The 23,238-nt window shown below is 41.8% G+C and overlaps 1 protein-coding gene across 1 annotated transcript; it reads left to right on the forward strand.

The window, feature by feature from the left end:
• Positions 1 to 783: 783 nt before the first annotated feature.
• LOC108707613 (hydroperoxide isomerase ALOXE3) lies at positions 784 to 22,336 on the forward strand. The gene is made up of 15 exons (XM_041582874.1): positions 784 to 908; positions 1,017 to 1,223; positions 4,661 to 4,865; positions 7,280 to 7,361; positions 7,444 to 7,566; positions 9,203 to 9,306; positions 10,053 to 10,225; positions 11,512 to 11,655; positions 12,466 to 12,669; positions 14,050 to 14,136; positions 14,440 to 14,609; positions 18,065 to 18,186; positions 19,592 to 19,692; positions 19,956 to 20,126; positions 22,066 to 22,336. The coding sequence occupies exons 2-15, from the start codon at positions 1,077 to 1,079 to the stop codon at positions 22,243 to 22,245; spliced, it is 2,013 nt and encodes a 670-aa protein (XP_041438808.1). The 5' UTR covers positions 784 to 908; positions 1,017 to 1,076; the 3' UTR covers positions 22,246 to 22,336.
• The last annotated feature ends 902 nt before the right edge of the window (positions 22,337 to 23,238 follow it).

Here is a 23,238-nt window from a genome sequence, read left to right on the forward strand (position 1 = left end):
GCCTTTTCTGTATATGAACTATATGCTGGTGCCACTGTGGATGCAATTACACTGGAATTATTGCAGAAAATTCTGCATTGTGGGTAAAAATGGCAATTTGTATCAAAAAGTTAATTTTGCACATGAATTGTTTGTTCAAAATGACATCATAGTGTTCTGTTTAGCAGGATATAATGGCAGTTTGCTCCATTAAGGCTTATAGATCTTATTCTCATCTACTTTTTATTTTTCTATCTTTTTCTATCTTTGTTATTGTACTATTTTTTTAAAATCTGTTAAAAAAAAAAAAAAGCTTTTAGATCATTAAAATAGCAACATATGCAGCGCTATTTAAAGGAGAAGTAAAATGATTTTAAAATGACAGTGCTCTAGCAGGATTCCCCTAAGCTAAATACAGTATTAAGCATCTGATCCTCATGTCCCTTTATGAAAGGGCTGCCATATTTGTGTAAAAAGAGTCTGATAGCTTTAAAATCAGTTTGAAAAGGTACAGTGAGGTTGGCAGAACAGTCAGGTTTAGGAACTCCAAGTAACAATTACAGATAAAAACCAACAACATGACCTATAGAGAACTTATAATGTACATTAACCTTTTGAAGAATATTTTTTTAGTGTCAATATCACTTTAAGCACAAACCAAAGGAAAGTTTTATCATCTTCAAACAGAGACTTTGACCTCCCAAAATAAATAATATGCATATATTAATAAAACAGGGCACATAAATCACACACACCTCTTCCACTAATAGGTTGGGCTTCTGAACAAATTCTCTCTTTAAAGGAACTTGCAAAAGTTGAAGGTCTCACAAACAGATTGAGTTCTGTGGCTTTCCTCCAAGTACCATTGAGACATCACAAACTCCTCTCCGTGAGGAAGAAGAAAGATCCACTGAAGGTTACGGACACAGGTAATTGGGAAATGTTCTTTTCTGAAGACTGTGGGAAAGATTAAGAGATAAAGGCGCTGGACATTTATTTACAGGTATATAAATCAATTTCCTTCCAATCTCCCACAGTCAAACCAAGTCATCCACAGTCACACATTTCTCTGGCTCCAGTGGGGGAAATTTTTGGAAATGTCTACTTATAAGTTAGAAGTGGAGACCGGCAAAGATCTCTTAGCTGCAACCATGGACTCCATCTCAATAGTCCTAATTGGTTCTCGGGGAGAAAGCCAGAAGCAAAAACTGGACCATTGGGGGAAAGATTTCCTTCCTGGTGCCGTGAGTATTTTATTGATGAATTACAGTTGATAACAATAAGAACAGCCCCAAGTAGAACAGATTATATGTGAGTACTGTCTCCTGAAATATTCATATTCATTGGATTTATTAGCTCATGGTAAAATATAACTAGAACTTACTGGGCCTTGAACCAAACATTCTAGGGGTACCTTACACCCCTAATTTTAGTGAAGATGTTGGTGCCTCAGTTATGAGTGAAAACTGCAATCTGTTGTTACCTGCCTTATGGTAACCATCATTGTCTCATTTTAAACATCAGCAATAACCTGTAGACTCAAGTAATTTCTCTGTGACAGGTGACCATTGCATCAATGTCTCTCCAGTAGGCAGAGTTTTTTTTTAATGCCAGAGATTGGCCAATAACAGGGGCTACTGAAATGTGGAGAAAATTTCCCATGTGCCACAATCTATCAGTAATATCAAGGTTACAGATATATAGAAACATTGGGGTAACAGTCACCCTGCTATAGTTCCAGGGGTACCCAGGGTACAAATAAACACTCACCCCAAATCTCTCCTTAACTGGCCTTCAGACTGGGCCCCCTTAGCTCATAACAAGGTTAAAGATATATAGAAACATTGGGGTGTCACCCTGCTATAGTTCCAGGGGTACCCAGGGCACAAATAATCACTCACCCCAAATCTCCCCCTAACTGACCTTCAGACTGGGCCCCCTTAGCTCATAACAAGGTTACAGATATATAGAAACATTGGGGTGTCACCTTGCTATAGTTCCAGGGGTACCCAGGTACAAATAATCACTCACCCCAAATCTCCCCCTAACTGACCTTCAGACTGGGCCCCCTTAGCTCATAACAAGGTTACAGATATATAGAAACATTGGGGTGTCACCTTGCTATAGTTTCAGGGGTACCCAGGGTACAAATAAACACTCACCCCAAATCTCCCCCTAACTGACCTTCAGACTGGGCCCCCTTAGCTCATAACAAGGTTACAGATATATAGAAACATTGGGGTGTCACCCTGCTATAGTTCCAGGGGTACCCAGGGTACAAATAAACACTCACCCCAAATCTCCCCCTAACTGACCTTCAGACTGGGCCCCCTTAGCTCATAACAAGGTTACAGATATATAGAAACATTGGGGTGTCACCCTGCTATAGTTCCAGGGGTACCCAGGGTACAAATAAACACTCACCCCAAATCTCTCTTTAACTGGCCTTCAGACTGGGCCCCCTTAGCTCATAACAAGGTTAAAGATATATAGAAACATTGGGGTGTCACCCTGCTATAGTTCCAGGGGTACCCAGGGCACAAATAATCACTCACCCCAAATCTCCCCCTAACTGACCTTCAGACTGGGCCCCCTTAGCTCATAACAAGGTTACAGATATATAGAAACATTGGGGTGTCACCTTGCTATAGTTCCAGGGGTACCCAGGGTACAAATAATCACTCACCCCAAATCTCCCCCTAACTGACCTTCAGACTGGGCCCCCTTAGCTCATAACAAGGTTACAGATATATAGAAACATTGGGGTGTCACCTTGCTATAGTTTCAGGGGTACCCAGGGTACAAATAAACACTCACCCCAAATCTCCCCCTAACTGACCTTCAGACTGGGCCCCCTTAGCTCATAACAAGGTTACAGATATATAGAAACATTGGGGTGTCACCCTGCTATAGTTCCAGGGGTACCCAGGGTACAAATAAGCACTCACCCCAAATCTCCCCCTAACTGACCTTCAGACTGGGCCCCCTTAGCTCATAACAAGGTTACAGATATATAGAAACATTGGGGTGTCACCTTGCTATAGTTCCAGGGGTACCCAGGGTACAAATAAGCACTCACCCCAAATCTCCCCCTAACTGACCTTTAGACTGGGCCCTCTTAGCTCATAACAAGGTTACAGATATATAGAAACATTGGGGTGTCACCCTGCTATAGTTCCAGGGGTACCCAGGGTACAAATAAACACTCACCCCAAATCTCCCCCTAACTGACCTTCAGACTGGGCCCCCTTAGCTCATAACAAGGTTACAGATATATAGAAACATTGGGGTGTCACCCTGCTATAGTTCCAGGGGTACCCAGGGTACAAATAAGCACTCACCCCAAATCTCCCCCTAACTGACCTTCAGACTGGGCCCCCTTAGCTCATAACAAGGTTACAGATATATAGAAACATTGGGGTAACAGTCACCCTGCTATAGTTCCAGGGGTACCCAGGGCACAAATAAGCACTCACCCCAAATCTCCCCCTAACTGACCTTCAGACTGGGCCCCCTTAGCTCATAAGGTTACAGATATATAGAAACATTGGGGTGTCACCCTGCTATAGTTCCAGGGGTACCCAGGGTACAAATAAGCACTCACCCCAAATCTCCCCCTAACTGGCCTTCAGACTGGGCCCCCTTAGCTCATAACAAGGTAACAGATATATAGAGACATTGGGGTAACAGTCGCCCTGCTATAGTTCCAGGGGTACCCAGGGCACAAATAAACACCCACGCCAAATCTCCCCCTAACTGACCTTCAGACTGGGCCCCTTAGCTCATAACAAGGTTACACATATATAGAAACATTGGGGTGTCACCCCGCTATAGTTTCAGGAGTACCCAGGGTACAAATAAACACTCACCCCAAATCTCCCCCTAACTGACCTTCAGACTGGGCCCTCTTAGCTCATAACAAGGTTACAGATATATAGAAACATTGGGGTGTCACCCTGCTATAGTTCCAGGGGTACCCAGGGTACAAATAAACACTCACCCCAAATCTCCCCCTAACTGACCTTCAGACTGGGCCCCCTTAGTTCATAACAAGGTTACAGATATATAGAAACATTGGGGTGTCACCCTGCTATAGTTCCAGGGGTACCCAGGGTACAAATAAGCACTCACCCCAAATCTCCCCCTAACTGACCTTCAGACTGGGCCCCCTTAGCTCATAACAAGGTTACAGATATATAGAAACATTGGGGTAACAGTCATCCTGCTATAGTTCCAGGGGTACCCAGGGTACAAATATACACTCACCCCAAATCTCCCCCTAACTGGCCTTCAGACTGGGCCCCCTTAGCTCATAACAAGGTTACAGATATATAGAAACATTGGGGTAACAGTCATCCTGCTATAGTTCCAGGGGTACCCAGGGTACAAATAAGCACTCACCCCAAATCTCCCCCTAACTGACCTTCAGACTGGGCCCCCTTAGCTCATAACAAGGTTACAGATATATAGAAACATTGGGGTAACATAGTTCCAGGGGTACCCAGGTCATTACATGCACAAGGCTATTCTGCGGGAAAGTTGCACAATTAATACGGTGCAGGGAAATTGCCAATTGTATTGAATACACAGAAAGTGTTTGATTCAGGTTCCAATGACACTTCATATTATAAAAAAAAAAATGTCCAACTCTTGATTTGGGAGGTTTGTGTTCATGTTACAGAGGGATCGTTATGAAGTTAAATCTAAGGAAGATCTTGGGGAGATCCTGGTGGTGCGACTCTACAAAGAATCATTTGGCAGTTTCCCGGAGAGCGCCTGGTTCTGCAACTCCATTAAAGTGACCTGCCCAAGTGGAGAAATATATGAATTTCCATTTCATTTGTGGATCTCAGGATATGGAACCTTTGAAATTCCACAGGGAAAGGGTAAGTTGCACCTTGGACCTTAAAAGGAGCAAGTAAAAAACCCCCATCAGTTTACTTGATTTTCAGAAGAGCAACATTTATTGCAGACAAAATTATATAGGAAACACAATCTTTCTTTGGGTACACAGTAGATTGCGTTTTAGGGGTTCAGGTACTACTGTTGGGGGTTTGTTCCATCTATAACATTGCACAGAAGCCTGAATATAAATGTTGGTCGTCTGTGTCACATCAAGTAAAATTGTGTCCAGTGAGTTCCTTGAATTGGTGCAACTGTTGGAGTAACATACACACTAGAGGGTATAAAAAATGACCTAACAACCAACTGGCACACGTTCCGACCCATGGGTACAGACTCAAACCCACTGTCACAGACTCACAGGGATAGACCAATGGGAGTAAGTACAAGCCAATTGGCACTAGTACAAACCAATGGGCATAAGTTCAGAACAATGGCAGGTGGAGTGGAGTTTAGACTGAAAAGTGGCATAGGGAGGTTGGCAGTCAATAGGAGGCGACATTGGGATGGAACCAATCACGTTGCTAGCTGGCTATGGTGATGCCGTATACTTACTGATTGGTCAGGGTCATCTGGGGTAAGTATGTCAAACTACCAAAGTGGAGTTTTATTCATGAACATTGTGAAAGTCGGAATAAAGCTGACAGTTTGCAGCATCTGGTCTCCCACATCCCCTGAGGTGATAAAACATTCACAATTTGAATGCCAGGGATCTTTTGAACAGTTTGATACCAAACATGCATAGGGTAAATAGCGTAAAATACTCAATCAAGACATTTGTCTGCATTGTGTGGGAAAAGCCACAAAAAGTAAGTTGACCCCAGAAAATGATGCATATTTTGGAAAATGTTTATAGTTTATATTTTCTTATAATCACTTCAGATGTCCTCTCATTAACTACTGAGATAAAACATCCTAAATATGAATGCATGGGGTCTTCAGAAATGGCTTATGCCCAAAATATGTGGCATGCAGAGACCCCCAAAATGAAAGTATTGTGTATAAAGTGTCATCTTTGTCAATTCAACTCAACACAAGTGGTAAAAGCCATAATAACCACAAACATATTTGGAAAGTACACATCCTTCTCCTCCAAATAACCCCACTACAAAGATTTGATGACGATTTTCAAAAAACGTCTAAAATTTATCTCAAAGTTTGTGTTTTATCACCTTATCTCCCACATATCCCTATGGACAGAGACAGAACATCTTAAATACAATCACTACTTTTTAACGGTTTAATACTATGTAGGCTGTAGAGACAATAAAATTAGTGAACCCTATTTTTTATGGGCAAAAGTAAGTAATACATCAAAGAAGAATAAAATAAAAACAAAAAAACAAAACAAGCCCACAGCTTTTGCACCAATGAAGGGAGACAATGGGGGTCATTTATAAACATTTGGGAAATTTGCACCTGGGCAGTAACCCATAGCAGCCAGTTGCAGGCGGAACACTAAAAGCAATTATCTGGTTGCCGTGGGTTACTGGCCAAGTGCAAATTTGTCCAATGTTTATAAATAACCCCCAGTGATTCTTGTGCCAAATGACACTTTATTAACAGAGAGCAGGTGTCAGGGGGCCTATCGGCTCCCAGAGGGAGGAGTCAGGACCAAGGAGGAAGCTTTGGGGTAAAAGTCCAAGTTCGAGGTACAGGCAGGGGTTCAGGAATGAAGCAAAGTTGAAATCCAGGCAGAAGTCAAAAGGCAGGCAGAAAGTATCAATGTCAAAGTTCAGGCAGGGTCAAAGTCCAGGAATCAGTTAATCAGCAATAATATAACACCCACGAACACTAGAAAACGGAACATATATTCGGGCATTGAACTGGCATCCTGGGCGCCCTTTTATTTTGAATTTGGTGCCAGTCCGTGTGATGTCATCATGCCGGCATCACTGCGCTACCCACATGGTAGCTATGGGTGCCGCCATCTTGGATTCCACGCCAAAGAGGAAAGATGATCCGTCAGGAGCTGGAGGAGTTCCTGACAGCAGGAAAGACTTCTAAGTATTCCAGGGTCAGTGGCACAACATAGACCACATTTTTTTGGGTTGTACTCACACACCCCATGGGTCTCCTAGTGTTTAAGGCTGCCTCAAGGTGTTACACACAGACTTACCTGAGGGAACTACTGACACTTGATCTTCTTGGTGGAGCCCATGACTGCTCTTTATACATACTATGTCTCTCCGAACAGGGCACTATTACAGGATCTGCTACTCACTGAACCTCATACACGGGGCCCTTTCTTCCCATTATACAGCCTTGTGAAAGGAACACCTCACTCTACTCTTGGTTCTCTGCCAGGACATATGTTACAACTACCGGCATTTCCTAAACCTACAGGAAAATTAACCCAATTACCACTCCTACATACGTGTTCTTTTCTATGTTACAGGTACGATACTAACAGAGAGTGTCAGTCCAGCCATAAAGAAGCAGAGAGAATCAGAACTGAACACAAAGAGACAGACACATGAGTAAGAGACTGTGAAAGAGACTCACAAATAAAACAATTATTTTTAAAAATCAGTTTTCTAGAATGATTATTTTTTCATTTAGGTGGAAAACATATGCTAAAGGGGCCCCTCACTGTATCAGTGCCGATGCTGTTACTGATCTGTCCCCAAACGATCGATTCTCTTACAAGAAAACAATCAGCTTCGGCTTCAATTTCTTGTCTAGGTATGTGTGTAACTTATCTACTAATTTATCTACTAATTTATCTACTAATAATATAGATCTTCTGTATCCTGAGGGGCAGAGGGGTATCAGTTGTTCTCCTGTATAGACTCCAGCAGTGAGTGGGACAGAGGGGTATCAGTTGTATCTCCTGTATAGACTCCAGCAGTGAGTAGGACAGAGGGGTATCAGTTGTATCTCCTGTATAGACTCCAGCAGTGAGTGGGACAGAGAGGTATCAGTTGTATCTCCTGTATAGAGTCCAGCAGTGAGTAGGACAGAGGGGTATCAGTTGTATCTCCTGTATAGACTCCAGCCGTGAGTGGGACAGATGGGTATCAGTTGTATCTCCTGTATAGACTCCAGCAGTGAGTAGGACAGAGGGGTATCAGTTGTATCTCCTGTATAGACTCCAGCAGTGAGTGGGACAGAGGGGTATCAGTTGTATCTCCTGTATAGACTCCAGCAGTGAGTGGGACAGAGGGGTATCAGTCATATCTCCTGTATAGACTCCAGCAGTGAGTAGGACAGAGGGGTATCAGTTGTATCTCCTGTATAGACTCCAGCAGTGAGTGGGACAGAGGGGTATCAGTTGTATCTCCTGTATAGACTCCAGAAGTTGTGTCTCCTGTATAGACTCCAGCAGTGAGTAGGACAGAGAGGTATCAGTTGTATCTCCTGTATAGACTCCAGCAGTGAGTAGGACAGAGGGGTATCAGTTGTATCTCCTGTATACACTCCAGCAGTGAGTGGGACAGAGGGGTATCAGTTGTATCTCCTGTATAGACTCCAGCAGTGAGTAGGACAGAGGGGTATCAGTTGTATCTCCTGTATAGACTCCAGCAGTGAGTAGGACAGAGGGGTATCAGTTGTATCTCCTGTATAGACTCCAGCAGTGAGTAGGACAGAGGGGTATCAGTTGTATCTCCTGTATAGACTCCAGCAGTGAGTAGAACAGAGGGGTATCTGTTGTATCTCCTGTATAGACTCCAGCAGTGAGTAGGACAGAGGGGTATCAGTTGTATCTCCTGTATAGACTCCAGCAGTGAGTGGGACAGGGGGGTATCAGTTGTATCTCCTGTATAGACTCCAGCAGTGAGTAGGACAGAGGGGTATCAGTTGTATCTCCTGTATAGACTCTAGCAGTGAGTAGGACAGAGGGGTATCAGTTGTATCTCCTGTATAGACTCCAGCAGTGAGTAGGACAGAGGGGTATCTGTTGTATCTCCTGTATAGACTCCAGCAGTGAGTAGGACAGAGGGGTATCAGTTGTATCTCCTGTATAATTCAGGACATGCAGTAACTTATTTGGGCTTCTCATTATATATAAAAAATAAAGTACCCCCTCTTGTAAAATATAAGGATATTATGTTACTGAGGAGTTTCATGACCATATAAAAGTATGAGGCCGAAGGCCGAGTGCTTTTATACAGGTCATGGAACTCAGAGGTAACTTCTAATATCCTCATATTTTACAACTGGGGGTACTTTATTTATTATAATACACAAATTTCAGTGAGTCATGTGACAGAAATGACATCAGAACTCACCGTTTATAAGGATATTATTAACAAGATATTCATGGCTTTTGTGTATTATATATATATATAAATTTCCTTACCCTCTGTTTCTCTCTCAGTTCTCTTGGGGCTACACTGAAAGGTTTCCTACTGAACTGCAACTCCTGGAAAGATCTCAATGACATCAAGAAAGTCTTTTCTATTCAATGGACAAAAATTTCAGGTTTGTTGCTCATTGTTTTGGAATCAGTGAATAAACAGAATCATGAATCCCCCCCTCTATATATCAGCCCCTGTAGCAGGAATTATCCCCAGTCCAGCAAGATTACCCCCCAGTCCCACATCTGTCCCTCTTTATCAGTCTGTGAAGCAGGAATTTTATTTGGCTCTTGTGGAGTTTTTATCAGTTGGAAGAACTGTGCTGAATGCAAATATAAGCAAGTCAATGTGTTTATAGTTGCTGGGGTCTGTGACCCTGGAATTTCATTTGAAGGCTGGAAAAATCTAGAATAGGCCAGGTAATACTTTTAGAATAGGTCCATCTATAACATAATATAGATTCCCCACAGTGCCTATACTATACAGTTATACTAGTGCAGCACAATCAGTACATTTTATTTCATTACTTTAATATACTGTAATTTTTTGGTGTTACTGTTCCTTTATTTCATCACATTTCCACTTTTTACCACCTCACTCCACCCCTCCATCGCTTATTCTATCACTAGTGCAAAATAATTTGCCACTTGCTGATGTACTAATGTCCGAACCTGCATGAGGCCAGATCTTGGGGTAATTAGGCAGAACAGGTACCTGTCTAGTGCCCCCCTAACCATTGTTCCCTAGCACTTGCCTCTTTAGCATAACGCTGGTCCCAAATTAAGTATCTGTTGGTAAATCAGCCGATCCCTTTCTGAAAGGATGTATTCTAGGCTGAAGATAAAGAGAATATTGCTGATTTCTCTCTAGATCTGGTGTCTGAGCTGTGGAACGAGGACACTTTCTTTGGGTACCAGTATCTAAATGGGTTAAACCCATTGATGATCCAGAAATGTCTCAGGATTCCTGATAACTTCCCTGTTGATGATGTGACAGTGTCTGCAACTCTAGGGAAATCCACAACTCTCCAGAAGGAACTACAGGTAGGTGCCTCCTACTTACCTTCACTGATCTGCCCTGTCTATGATTATCTGCCCCAAGGGTCTGCACTAAGGGTCCATTTACTATTGCTAGCTGCAGCCCTAAGTGTGAGCAACTTGCACTGATTCCTACTTGCTCTCCTCTCAACTTGCTCCCTACACTGATCTCCTGGTTGCTTGAACATTGGGGTGCAGTGCCGTCTGGTACAATGGTGATCTGTTCTTACCCCCAGCATTAAAAGAAGAGCAAGTACGGGGCTCCACTTGCACATTGCACCAGCGTATCTTTGATGTTGCACCAGTTGCATTGCATGTGTTTGAGGGCCTTATAAATGCTGAAAAATGTTATTTTTGCCTACTATGAGTGCTCTAACCCTATCCCCTAACTTGAGTAGACTCACCCAGACTTGCACTTTGACCCTTTAAGGCTGCACCCACTGGCCATATTCCTGGTGACTCCTCACAGACTGACAGGGTCACTGTTAAAGGACATTTTGTCTTGTGGGGCTTAAAATATTAACTGGTTGGTTAAAAGATGAAGTACCATCACGATTATACATTTTAGCGCAGAGTTTAACCTAGAAATGTCCCAGACTTGGTGTAACCCTTTTATAAATATAGTCTTCCTGCCCCACACTCTTTATATATATGGGCTAAAGGGATAAATGGGAAAAGTGCTGCTCTCAAGCTGATTTAAATTGGTCTTGTTTGTGCTGACGACATGAAACCAGAGCACAGGGGTCATTTCTCAAGCTTTGGGCCAAGTGCAAAGTGCAAAAATAGTCTCAAAAGTGTTATTGTTTTCTCTACAGTAATAAGTCAAATCAACTGGACTTGTGTATTTTCTTTTTCCTTAAAGACGTTTTGCTGTTTATCGAACAGGTGTCCTTAATTTCATCCAAGAAAGCCAGTCTGATGACTAGTGAAATGTCTTCAAGGAAAAAGAATATACAGCAAGTCCAGATGATTTGACTTATTCCTATAGATATACCATGACCTGGATGAATGAGAACCTTCACAGACATGACATAGTTGTGCACATTTGCATCATTCCCTGCAGTCTGCACTTCTGGAATGGACTGCAAAGACCTGTGGCTCTTTCTAAATACAATTCAGCAGAATTCATAGGGGGTTGTGGGTGGGAAGTGGACCATTTGCCACAAGGCTCTACAATTTGCACTAAAGAGTCCATTGCAGCCGCCTTGAGTCACAGACATTTAGCAATAAAGGCAGTTTAAGAAGATCACATGGGATGGTGGTATCTTAACGTTCTCTTTATTTATCAACAGAATGGAAACATCTTCCTGGCAGATTACAAGATCCTTGAGGGAATCCCTACAAATGTTATTAATGGAGAAAGGCAATATATCGCTGCCCCAATGTGTCTGCTCTGGAAATCCCCAAATGATGACATTCTTCCCATTGCAATTCAGGTAAATATCCACCGCAATATAATGTTTAGCTATAAAATGAAGTGAATATAAAATGACATTTGTATTATGCCAAGAATGCTCACCCGGCTCTCACTTCCCACCATCAGGTGAAGTAAATGAAAAGCAAATAAAACACATGTGAGACACAAGACATAGTCATGCACTTAATCTGGGAACCCTCCACTCAGGGACCCCGGGATGCCCACCTGAGCTGGCACATAGGAGTTCACAGGCAGTTGTGCCGCACTAACACTCTACACAGTGGCATTGGTTACATCCAGGGCATCTCGCAGCTTGGCACTGGCTTGGGGTCTCTCTGTGCAGTTGTAGCTCTAGGCCTTATCTTGTTGCATGAGCTCAGCAGGGACAGAACCCTCCCAGTTCACCTGGACACTTACTTTAGTTGGGAGGAAAGGGGATGCTTTATAAGCTGTGGTATCCCTCCCTCCAGTTTGGGCACCAAAGCCACCCTAGGTCCTCCTTCACTTCAAAGAACCCCCTCATCCTTCAAGTGCAACTCTGACCAGGTATTGGCATAAAGAACATAAATAAAGAACCACCTGGCAGCACATGAGGAACAGAAATAGGGACCTATTGGCATATGGATAATAAAAAACCTCAGCTAACAGCATACAGTAAAACAAAACTAACCAACTTTATACATATGCTGCAAATAAAACAGACTCATGTCAGAGCAATTGTGTGTTCTACAGATACACCCACCCATTTCATTCCTTGGTACAACCAGAGCGAGGCGGCTTGTGGGGTGACTGAGGCAGTATCTATATTGAGTTGTTCTGTTTATTACAGCTAAATCAAACCCCAGGGGAGGAGAACCCAATCTTCTTGCCCACAGACTCCAAGTGGGACTGGACTTTGGCCAAGATCTGGGTGCGCAGCTCTGAGTTTCAGGTCCATGAGATTGTCTCTCATTTACTCTACACTCACCTCGCTGCTGAGATCTTTAACATCGCTACCACCCGGCACCTCCCAATGGGCCACCCTGTGTATAAGGTAAGACATGAAGGAGTCTGTAACTAATACAGTTACAAAAAAGCTCCACTTGGGACTTGAAAGTCTATGTCTTCAGAGGGTAGAAGTAGGGGGCACTGTGTATAACAAGTTTGAGCCATAAAAATAGAAATATGCATTTGATAGTTGTGATGATGTTGTCTCCTCAGCAGTTATTTTACCAAACTAAATGGTAAGGACAGAGCTGGTATTACAAAGTTTCTGTTAATACAGTTGTTGTTAAATTTGCAATTGTCACCTCCAACTTGTCTTTAAATAGTTCTTGGTCCGCCTAAATCCCAACTCCCACCACAGTGATCCTCTTGGATCTATTTCCTGGCCTGCCCCATGATGACCTCATCACTGCACTGCCTGATTGGCATCACCCCTGCTTCCTCTCAATTACAAAGGTGCCAACCCGAGATGTATTGCATAATGATTTAGAATAGTTAAGTTAGGTGATATCATAACAAATTTATTTTATTCACATAAACTTTGCAAAATGTTGGCCATCAACAAATGTGACATTTTCCCAGTTTCACAGAAATTTATCTCCAGATGAATGGAGGCATGGGTTTATCTATGGGGTTGGGATTAGAAATGGAGTTTTTTAGAACATTGGTAGGCGTGCCAAGCAGATTATAAGTAGGTACAGAACTTGGATATAGGGTTCATAGAGGGACAGTGTTTCTGGATTTAAAAATGAGGCTGTTGAAGGGCAACTTTTGGGGGTAGTTGAAGAGTGGGTTAGTGTTTGTCTGGACCAATGAACTGCAGAACAGGCCTAGTAGACAAGGTTATTGGTTTTTGGGCATTTGTTGGTTGAGGGTTGTTTAGATTGGCTGGGTGAGCAGTAGGGGGCAGATCTCAGGGTAGGTTGGAAATATGGATTTGGAGGCTGTGGTGATTGATGTTTAGAGCTTGCATACAAACAGATAAAGGGAAAAAGAATGGAAGAGGGGGCAATGAGTCATGAAAACAGAAATTGAGATCACAATGGGATGTGAATGGAATTTAAGAGCAGCCTAGAGGCAACCTACAGAGATTTTCTGTTTTCTGACCCACTTGTACCATGATGGTGCCCTGCTTGGAGAGAGGGAGGCAGGTACTGTCCCCTAAACCAGAAACTCCCAGATATTCAATAAAGGCCTGTGGCTATAAATGGGAGAGGGGGTCTTTCAATTAAATTGATTTTAAAGCTGAGCAACTTTGTATTTGTATTTGAAAGAAATAATTCTTTAGCAAAAGAACATTATCATAAGGGTTCTGAGTGTGAGACACAGGGACCCCTGCCTAAAATCATCCCCTGAGGGCAACAAACTATAATTGCTCTATTCATAAAGACACCAACAATCTCATCTCTATAATGTTTCTCCTTTTCAGCTCATTCGCCCACATCTCCGTTACACCCTGGAGATCAATACACTTGCCCGACAGACTCTTATTGGCCCAAAAGGCCTCTTTGATCAGGTGAGTGGATTCTCCCCACCCATCCAGCTTCTAACCTAGGAAGCACCAGACACAGTTGCACTTTACACTAGATTTTCTATCTATCCAGCAAAAGGGACAGAGCACATCTGAAACCCAGACACAAGTACCTTTTAAATAACCAGGAAAGAGGGGGCTTCTCCTTCCATTAGGTCTCTTGCAGTTGTATCCACTAAATGACTCTCAATGTCTTCAGAAATAAAGTAATAACAAGCCAATACAATGCAGCCAGATCAGTGAAATGCACAATTTGCCCCTAACTGTTCCTGTGTGAATGTGCCCCAGGCTGTGGTGACTGGGAATGGGGGAGTCCCTGTGCTACTTGCAAGAGCCACGGAGAGTCTGACCTACAGCGCCCTCTGTCTCCCGGATGATATTCAGGCAAGAGGAGTTGAGTCTATTCCCAATTATTTCTACCGACATGACGGGATGAGGATCTGGGAAGCCATGGAAAGGTACAACATCACTTTATTTGCTTTGATATGATGAGATTAATGAAGTAATACTGAATATACAGGCTAATATCCAACAGCAGCCAATTAGAAGCTTATTTTATTCACATTAGACCAATACAAGTAATAGTTATGTTTGGAAACAAGCTGTTAGTTGGTTACTATAGGCTTCGGGCAGTACCTGCTGCAGGGTTGCTTGGAGTTGATGGACTGGAGCAAACTTGTAAGGACAGAACGCCCCCCACCCATTAAATTTATTTATGTTGTTTGAAAGGATGAGTGTGGGGCAATTTTGGAATAATAGCAATGGACAGAACCAGAAACTGATACCAGTAGGAAGTCTCCACTTCACATTAGGGGTTCCAGGAGAAAAGAGATATTGTGGAGTGGAAGTCTGTATATAACCTGCCTACTCCAAGATGCAATGGGACCAGTCCCTGGATCAACTTGTACTATGAGCTCTCTCCCATATCCCTGTATTCCCTCACTTGCCCATGCCCAGTGTCCATGGGGCTGGAAATGGATGAGTCTCAAGAACACGTTGTCATAGATTGTCCAGTTTCGAGCCCATTAAAGGAAAACTATACCCCCCAAACAATGTAGGTCTCTATAAAAAGATATTGCATAAAAAAGCTCATATGTAAAATCCTGCTTCATGTAAATAAACCATTTTCATAATAATATACTTTTCTAGTAGTATGTGCCATTGGGTAATCATAAATAGAAAATTGCCATTTTAAAAAATAAGGGCCGCCCCCTGGGATCGAAGGATTCACTGTACTCACAAACATACCAACAAACCATACATGTTAGAGTTAGAGCTGCAGTATTTCTGGTCAGGTGATCTCTTCCTGTTACAGTTAGAGCTGCAGTATTTCTGGTCAGGTGATCTCTTCCTGTTACAGTTAGAGCTGCAGTATTTCTGGTCATATGATCTCTTCCTGTTACAGTTAGAGCTGCAGTATTTCTGGTCAGGTGATCTCTTCCTGTTACAGTTAGAGCTGCAGTATTTCTGGTCAGGTGATCTCTTCCTGTTACAGTTAGAGCTGCAGTATTTCTGGTCAGGTGATCTCTTCCTGTTACAGTTAGAGCTGCAGTATTTCTGGTCAGATGATCTCTTCCTGTTACAGTTAGAGCTGCAGTATTTCTGGTCAGGTGATCTCTTCCTGTTACAGTTAGAGCTGCAGTATTTCTGGTCAGGTGATCTCTTCCTGTTACAGTTAGAGCTGCAGTATTTCTGGTCAGGTAATCTCTTCCTGTTACAGTTAGAGCTGCAGTATTTCTGGTCAGGTGATCTCTTCCTGTTACAGTTAGAGCTGCAGTATTTCTGGTCAGGTGATCTCTGAGACAGCACAGAGACCATCACGAAATGGTGGCTCAAGGCAAGAGATGTAAAAGGGCAATATTTACTTAAATATATATTCCAGTTTGGTAAGATTCTTTAATATGCCACTTAATATGATATGAACTATCTGTTGCTTAAGTGTTCATTTTGGGGGTATAGTTTTCCTTTAAGAGAGAAATTGCAAGACATATGAACTTAAATCTAATAAATAATAAGTTTTTAATGTAATAAAAAGTTGGTAACGAAAAAATATTTGCAATGCGAAAAGTTATGCCTCTGTGCGAACAAATTTGCCTTTTGTGCGAATTTAATATAGCTTTTGCGAACCCGGAAACTGTTTAGCGACCACTTCCGACAGTGGAAGAAGGTTTGCGAATTTTATAGTTAATTCCAGTGCCCAGTGAATGTAATAAAACTTCTTACTGAAAAAGTTGTTCTGTTTGCTCCAAAAAATTACGACACCTTCAAACACTTCTTAAAAGTGGGCAATGTGCAATTAAAATTTGCAATGTAAAGTTTAAGTTTAAGGAAGAGTATTACATTGCGAAATTATTTGTGCTAATTGTTTTGCTCTTTGCAACTTTTATTACATTCCCCCATTAGATTTTGCAGAATTTTCATAATTATCGAACTGGAGGAGGAAACAAAGCCACTTTGTACATTATTATAGCGATTCTACGTTCTCACCTGTGGCACACGAGATGTAGAATGACTACAAGTCAGATGGAAATGTCTGTAGAGTCAGTGACAGAGACAATCTGTAGAGATGTCACTTTTATTAAGTCAAAGGAATTTGAAATTTCAGAAACACATAAAAGAATGTGGGAAGGTTTTTGCCATTCTTGTTGAAATTGAATATGAAAAATGTAATATCTGACTGATTGTAACTATTTTTCTTGTTTGATTCATTGTAAATCTGAATATTTTAAATAAAATTCCCTCTTCCTTTTCTATTGCCTCTGCCCCTGGGAAACAAAGTATAGCCACTGATATTTACTGCCCAGTCATGTGACTCATTCAGCCATGTTTCAGCCAATCACATCATATTTTCCCTCCAGCACCAGCAGCTCCAGTTCTCCCATTTTACCAGTCAGACTCGTTGCATTTACAAACATACATTTAATACTGGTCCCATATTGAACATATGACATGTGCTCCTCCCTATCCTTAACCCCCAGCCAAATCTCCTCCCCCATTTTCCCTTTCTTTGCCCACTATCTCATCTAACCTGACTTCCACTGAATCTTTTACTCAACCCCCCATGCCTAGATTAAAATCTCCTCCAACCCTCTAGTCATCTTCTCTCCCAAAACAGCTGCCCCATCATCATTGAGGTGCCCCCATCTCTAGCAAAGAGCCTGTAGCCAACTGAGAAATCAGCCCAGTTCTCCAAAAACCCAAAACCCTCCTCCCTACACCAATCTCTCAGCCCCACATTAATCTCCCTACACTCCCGCTGTCTCCTTAGTGTTGCTCGTGACTCAGGTAATATCTCGGAGAAAATTACTTTGGGATTCCTCGCCCTGAACTTTACACCTAGTTTTTTTTAAATCATTCTTGAGGACTTCACCACCTCCTCTAACTTTGTCATTGGTACCTATGTGTACCCCAACTCCCAGGTCTTCCCCAGCCCCTCTCAATAATCTGTCCACTCCTTCCACCACATGCAGAACCCTAGCACCAGGCAAGCAGCAGACTGTTGGGCATGTAGGGTCCTTACGGCACATTACCCTATCCAATTGAATTCTATTAATTGAATCCCCTATAACTAAAACCTGCCTTTCCTTCCTTACACTCCCCCCACCACCCGTATTAGAGACACTGCCCCCCAGGGTGCACTAATAGTCAACCTGCTCCATACACACCAGTTCAGAGCTTGCCTCCCCAGCATCTTCATCCCAAATGGTGAATCTGTTGTTTTGGACAAGCTGTGCATAAAAATTGTGGATGACAAGTCTTCGTGTGTGCCACTACCCTCACAGTGCTGGTATAAATATTTATTTCTAACTGTTAACTGCTATAAGCAAAATGTGGGAGAACTGATATGGTGCCACCCTGCCTCCCAGTACCACCCTGAGAAATGACTAATTGTATCACTATTGTTCCTCCCCAGCTTTGCATCTGACATTGTTCATTACTATTACCCGAGTGATGAAACCGTCTCTAGAGATCCAGAGCTCCAGGCTTGGGTGGCAGAGATATTCCAGGAAGGTTTCCTGTCCAATAAAAACTCAGGTATGGCCCAACATTTGGAAAGAACATGAAAGACTTGTGGCAAATAGTCAGCACAACATTTAGTCCAATTCCAAATTCCCCCAATGGACACTTTCTACTGGCGTGTGGAACTGAATTCAAACTGGAACAGCCCCACCAAATCTCTTGACATTAAATGTGCCTATATTGTGTAGTTATACGGCATTACAGCAACATTTCAGGCTTTACTTGGCCCTTTATCAACCAGAACTGACAATCACCCGACATTTATACCCTCACATGCCACCTAGTGGGTATTCTTTGAAAAATGTTGCGCAAAATAGTGTATCCAACTTTACAATGTAACAATAAGTGATACAATATTCACTGAAAATCTCCAAATATGTGTGATCCATAAAGTGCAGGCAAAGTGCAGATTATTTCAAAACATCTGTAAAAGATAAAATGATAAAACTACGTACCAGCTAAAAAGGAGGACTCATCTAAAATAGGTCTAAGATTATATTCCTTATTTAGCTCTATGGATGAAAGATTTCCAGCTTCTTAATTCAGAAGGTTTCCCAATATAACAAATCTTTTAGCCAATAACCTCCTCATCATTTTGGTTAATTGATAATTGAGACCATTGAGATAATTGAAACCAAATGACGAGTAGATAATCAGAGTAAGTGAATTTTGTTGCGGCAGGTTCTGTGCCCAAAGCAACGACAACAGTAAAAATCCAAAAGGCAGTTGATACTGACCTTCAAATCCATTTAGTTATCCAAGACCTTCAGTTTAAAATCTGAACTTATTTCAACCCTAAGGCTCATTACCAATGACCAGGACTAACTCTAGGTTCTACTGAGCCAACATTGTAAGATGTCACCAAAAGAGCAGATCTTCACCTGATTGGGCCTCCAATACTCTAGTCTAAGACCACCAGAATATTTAATTCTTACTGGAAATCCGATTCTTTGCCACTAATCATTCATTCCCTTTATATTCAAGACACAAGAATTTACTCGCTCACTCACTCAGACAGAAATTATTTTATATTCTTCTTTGCAGTCTCTGCTTCTGAGCTTTTGTATTTATTTTTATAGCACCACAAACACATTCACAAGCCCCTCCAGTTGTCACACTTTACACCCTGTCTGACCATAAGTTGCCCGGGCACATAGCCCAAGGAGCCGTGATGTCCACATGAATAGAGAACTGCCTGTGTTTAGCAATGTTGTATGTACGAGGCTCAGACTGGGGGAGGTACACAATCCTTGCCTCGCCAGTGCTACACTCTTTACATTTCCACCAAATATTTAATGAGACCAGATTTAAGGCACAGAAAGCAGCAAGACCCCAAACACCAGTTTTCATTGAAATTGCACTAATTAAACTAATTAACAGTAAATATTTATTTTATTACTTATTCTCTTTGCTCCCCCAGGAATCCCATCATCCTTTGCAACCCGGGTGGAGTTGACCAAATACCTGACCATGGTGATGTTCACATGTTCCACTCAACATGCGGCTGTTAATAGTGGCCAGGTGAGTGGCACCTACAGGCTCTGGGGAGAGAGGGTGGTTGGCTGGATGCGGCTATAAAATCTAATTATTGTTCCAGACACACTCTTTTGTTTATCTGCTTCAAATCCCAGTTGGGGGAAGACCTACTTTGGGACTTAAACCCTTTGTTTAGTTAAATCAACTTTCCTCAATCTGATTTATAGACCTGAGTCTTGTTATTGCCATGTGACTTATAGTCATCTAGCATGGCCTGGGGTGTGACCCTTCCTTCTCTTGTTGCACAGTTTGACTTCTACGCCTGGATGCCCAATGCTCCATCCACCATGAGGAAACCTCCTCCTACTGCTAAGGGCACCACCACCTACCAGAGTATCCTGGAGACTTTACCAGCTATAAACACAACTGCTACAGCCATGGTCACTGTCAGTCTCCTCAGTAAGGAGCCACTCGATCAGGTGAGTATTTGGGTTTATCTTTATTGTGTGAGGGAAATGGGAAGCTGGAGTGAGAGGCAAAGGCAGAGCTAAGAACAGCCAATTGACTGGACATGTCCTTGCAGAAATATTACAGAGATGATAAGACTTCAGCCTGAATCTAACGTATGAGAACAATCAGAAATCTCGTACTCTTTTTCTCTATATCATCACTGAAAATAGAATATAAGCTGACCTTCTGAAAGTATCTCCATAAAATCAGCCAGTCCCATAACAACACTAAAGTCCATAGTTTTCTTGGACTGATAACAAAGTATGGTTATTTTATACCTGATCTTTTCAGAACACCTGGAGCAGGTTACATAAACAGAAGCTCCTTGGTCTCAAGATGTCCTAAAGTCTAACCTGACTCTGTAATGGTTTATTTGGATCTGCTGAACTCTACTGTACATTAGTTTATATTCCTTACACTGAAGTACACTGAACAAAAGATTATGGTAAATTAGGCTTGAGAATATTATAGTGTGCATTTATAGTTAAACAATCCTAGTTTTAACTGTAGAAGGGGTTAAAATAGCAATGCATTATTTTTGTTTTTTATACTTTTAGTTATCTGCAGTGTAGGAATGTTAGGAGGATAGCAGACCTGGAGGAGGCAACTCTGCCCAACCGAGGAATTTGCTAAATATTCAGCTGGTGATTTTCCTGATATCTTTCTGTAGAGTTCTGAGAAACACCAGCTCAGTTTCAGGGTAGAAAATCTCCATTTAGATGAAGTTTCGGAATGTTTCTTCACACCACTCTGTTCGTGGTGTGGTTTTGATCCCTTCAAGTCTGCTCATACCCAGTCACCAACATTCCTTGGAGCTGCTGTAACCATATGTTTAAACAGCAAATAGTCAGCACAACATTCAGTCCAATTCCAAATTCCCCCAATGGCCACTTTCTACTGGCGTGTGGAACTGAATTCAAACTGGAACAGTCCCACCAAATCTCTTGACATCAAATATGCCTATATTGTGTAGTTATATGGCATTACAGCAACATTTCAAGCTTTACTTGGCCTTTTATCAAGCAGAACTGACAATCACCCAACATTTATACCCTCACATGCCACCTAGTGGGTATTCTTTGAAAAATATTGTGCAAAACAGTGTATCCAACTTTACAATGTAACAATAAGTGATACAATATTCATTGAAAATCTCCAACTATGTCTGATCCATAAAGTGCAGGCAAAGTGCAGATTATTTCAAAATATCTGTAAAAAGATAAAATGATAAAACTGTGTAAAAGCTAAAAAGGAGGATTCATCTAAAAATAGGTCTAAGATTATATTCCTTATTTAACTCTAATGGATTTAATGTTTCCAGCTTCTTAATTCAGAAGGTTTCCTAATATAACAAATCTTTTAGCCAATTACCTCCTCATCATTTGGGCTGATTGATCATTGAGACCATTGAGATAATTGAAACCACTGAGATAATTGAAACCAAAGGACGAGTAGATAATCAGAGTAAGTGAATTTTGTTGCGGCAGGTTCTGTGCCCAAAGCAACGACAACAGTAAAAATCCAAAAGGCAGTAGATACTGATCCTCAAATCCATTTAGTTATCCAAGACCTTCAGTTTAAAATCTGAACTTATTTCAACCCTAAGGCTCATTACCAATGACCAGGACTAACTCTAGGTTCTACTGAGCCAACATTGTAAGATGTCACCAAAAGAGCAGATCTTCACCTGATTGGGCCTCCAATACTCTGGGTAAAACCAGGATAATATGACTATTTGGCCAAGGCAGACCTGCCAGGAGAGGACTCCATCAACGTGCCAATAATACATGGGCTAATAAGCTGCACCAATCATTCTCTCTATGTAGCCTGTCTCTCTACAACTCTAGTACTCTCATTACTGTAATATGGAACATGCTCACCAATGAAACCTCTCTTTATTTATTCCAGAGACCTCTAGGACGATACAAAAACAAGAGCTTTGTTGAAGACGTGCCAAAGAAATACATTGAGCAATTCAAAGAGAAGTTATCTGAAATTTCCCAGCAAATCAAACAAAGGAACAAGACCAAAAAACTAACTTACCATTACCTGGATCCCGAGGCAGTCGAGTGCAGTGTCTCCATTTAGATGAGACCCCTCCAGAGGAGACCAGTCGCTTTTTGCACTTGTTGCATTTTCTTTTTTTTTATGTTTTCTAAATAAACATGAGATAAGTGGGGTTATGTGTTCTTTGTGAATTTCTTGTTTGATACACACACTCCAGTTGGGGCTTATCGGCAACTTTCAGTGTTAGCCATGGACAGAGTGGGCCCCATATTTTATTAAGGGACATGGTGACAAGTGAGTTGGGCATTCTGGCCACTAGTGATGGGCGAATTTGCCCGTTTTTTTCGACGCCGGCGCCCGTTTTTGGCGCCGGCGTCCGTTTTTGGCGCCGGCGTCAGTTTTTCCGAAATTTTTTTTTTCAATTTTCGCGGGCGTTTCGCGAATTTATTCGCTGGCGGCGAAACGTGCAAATTCGACACGAATTCGCGCCTGGCGAAAAAATTCGCACATCACTACTGGCCACCAATATTTCCCACAATATTGAATTGTCCCTTGTGTTCTAGGCCTTTCTGTGCTCCTTGTTTCACTCTCTAACTATAAACCCTTCTGACCCACACCTCCAATTACAAGTAATTACTAAGTGCAAACCTTAATTCAAAATGTGCATCCCTGTCTATGACAGTCATGTGATATCATATAAAGAAATATTCCCCAACCCCAGCCACCTAAACAATAATAGTTATTGCCTATCAGGGTTACATATGACCCAATCTGACCTTGTCATTGTAGAACCACAGGACAATAGTGAGAGATTTGGGTTGAAACCTCCCTGCCGCTTAGATTAGGAGTTTCCAAGTTCCTTTTTATACCAAGATGAGTGTTTCAACAAAAGGCATTAGTAATTAGAACATTATATTCAATTCATTCTAAACCCAATTCTCAGGTCTCAGATCTGATTCAACATTACATAGTAACTTTGGTTGAAAAAAAAGCATGTCCATTCAGTTCAACCTTTTAAAGGAGAACTAAAGCCAAACTAAAGAAATGTTGTATGTGATGTTTTATGCTTCCGTA

Source organism: Xenopus laevis, chromosome 2L, assembly GCF_017654675.1.
Source record: "Xenopus laevis strain J_2021 chromosome 2L, Xenopus_laevis_v10.1, whole genome shotgun sequence".
Taxonomy (NCBI): Eukaryota; Metazoa; Chordata; class Amphibia; order Anura; family Pipidae; genus Xenopus; species Xenopus laevis.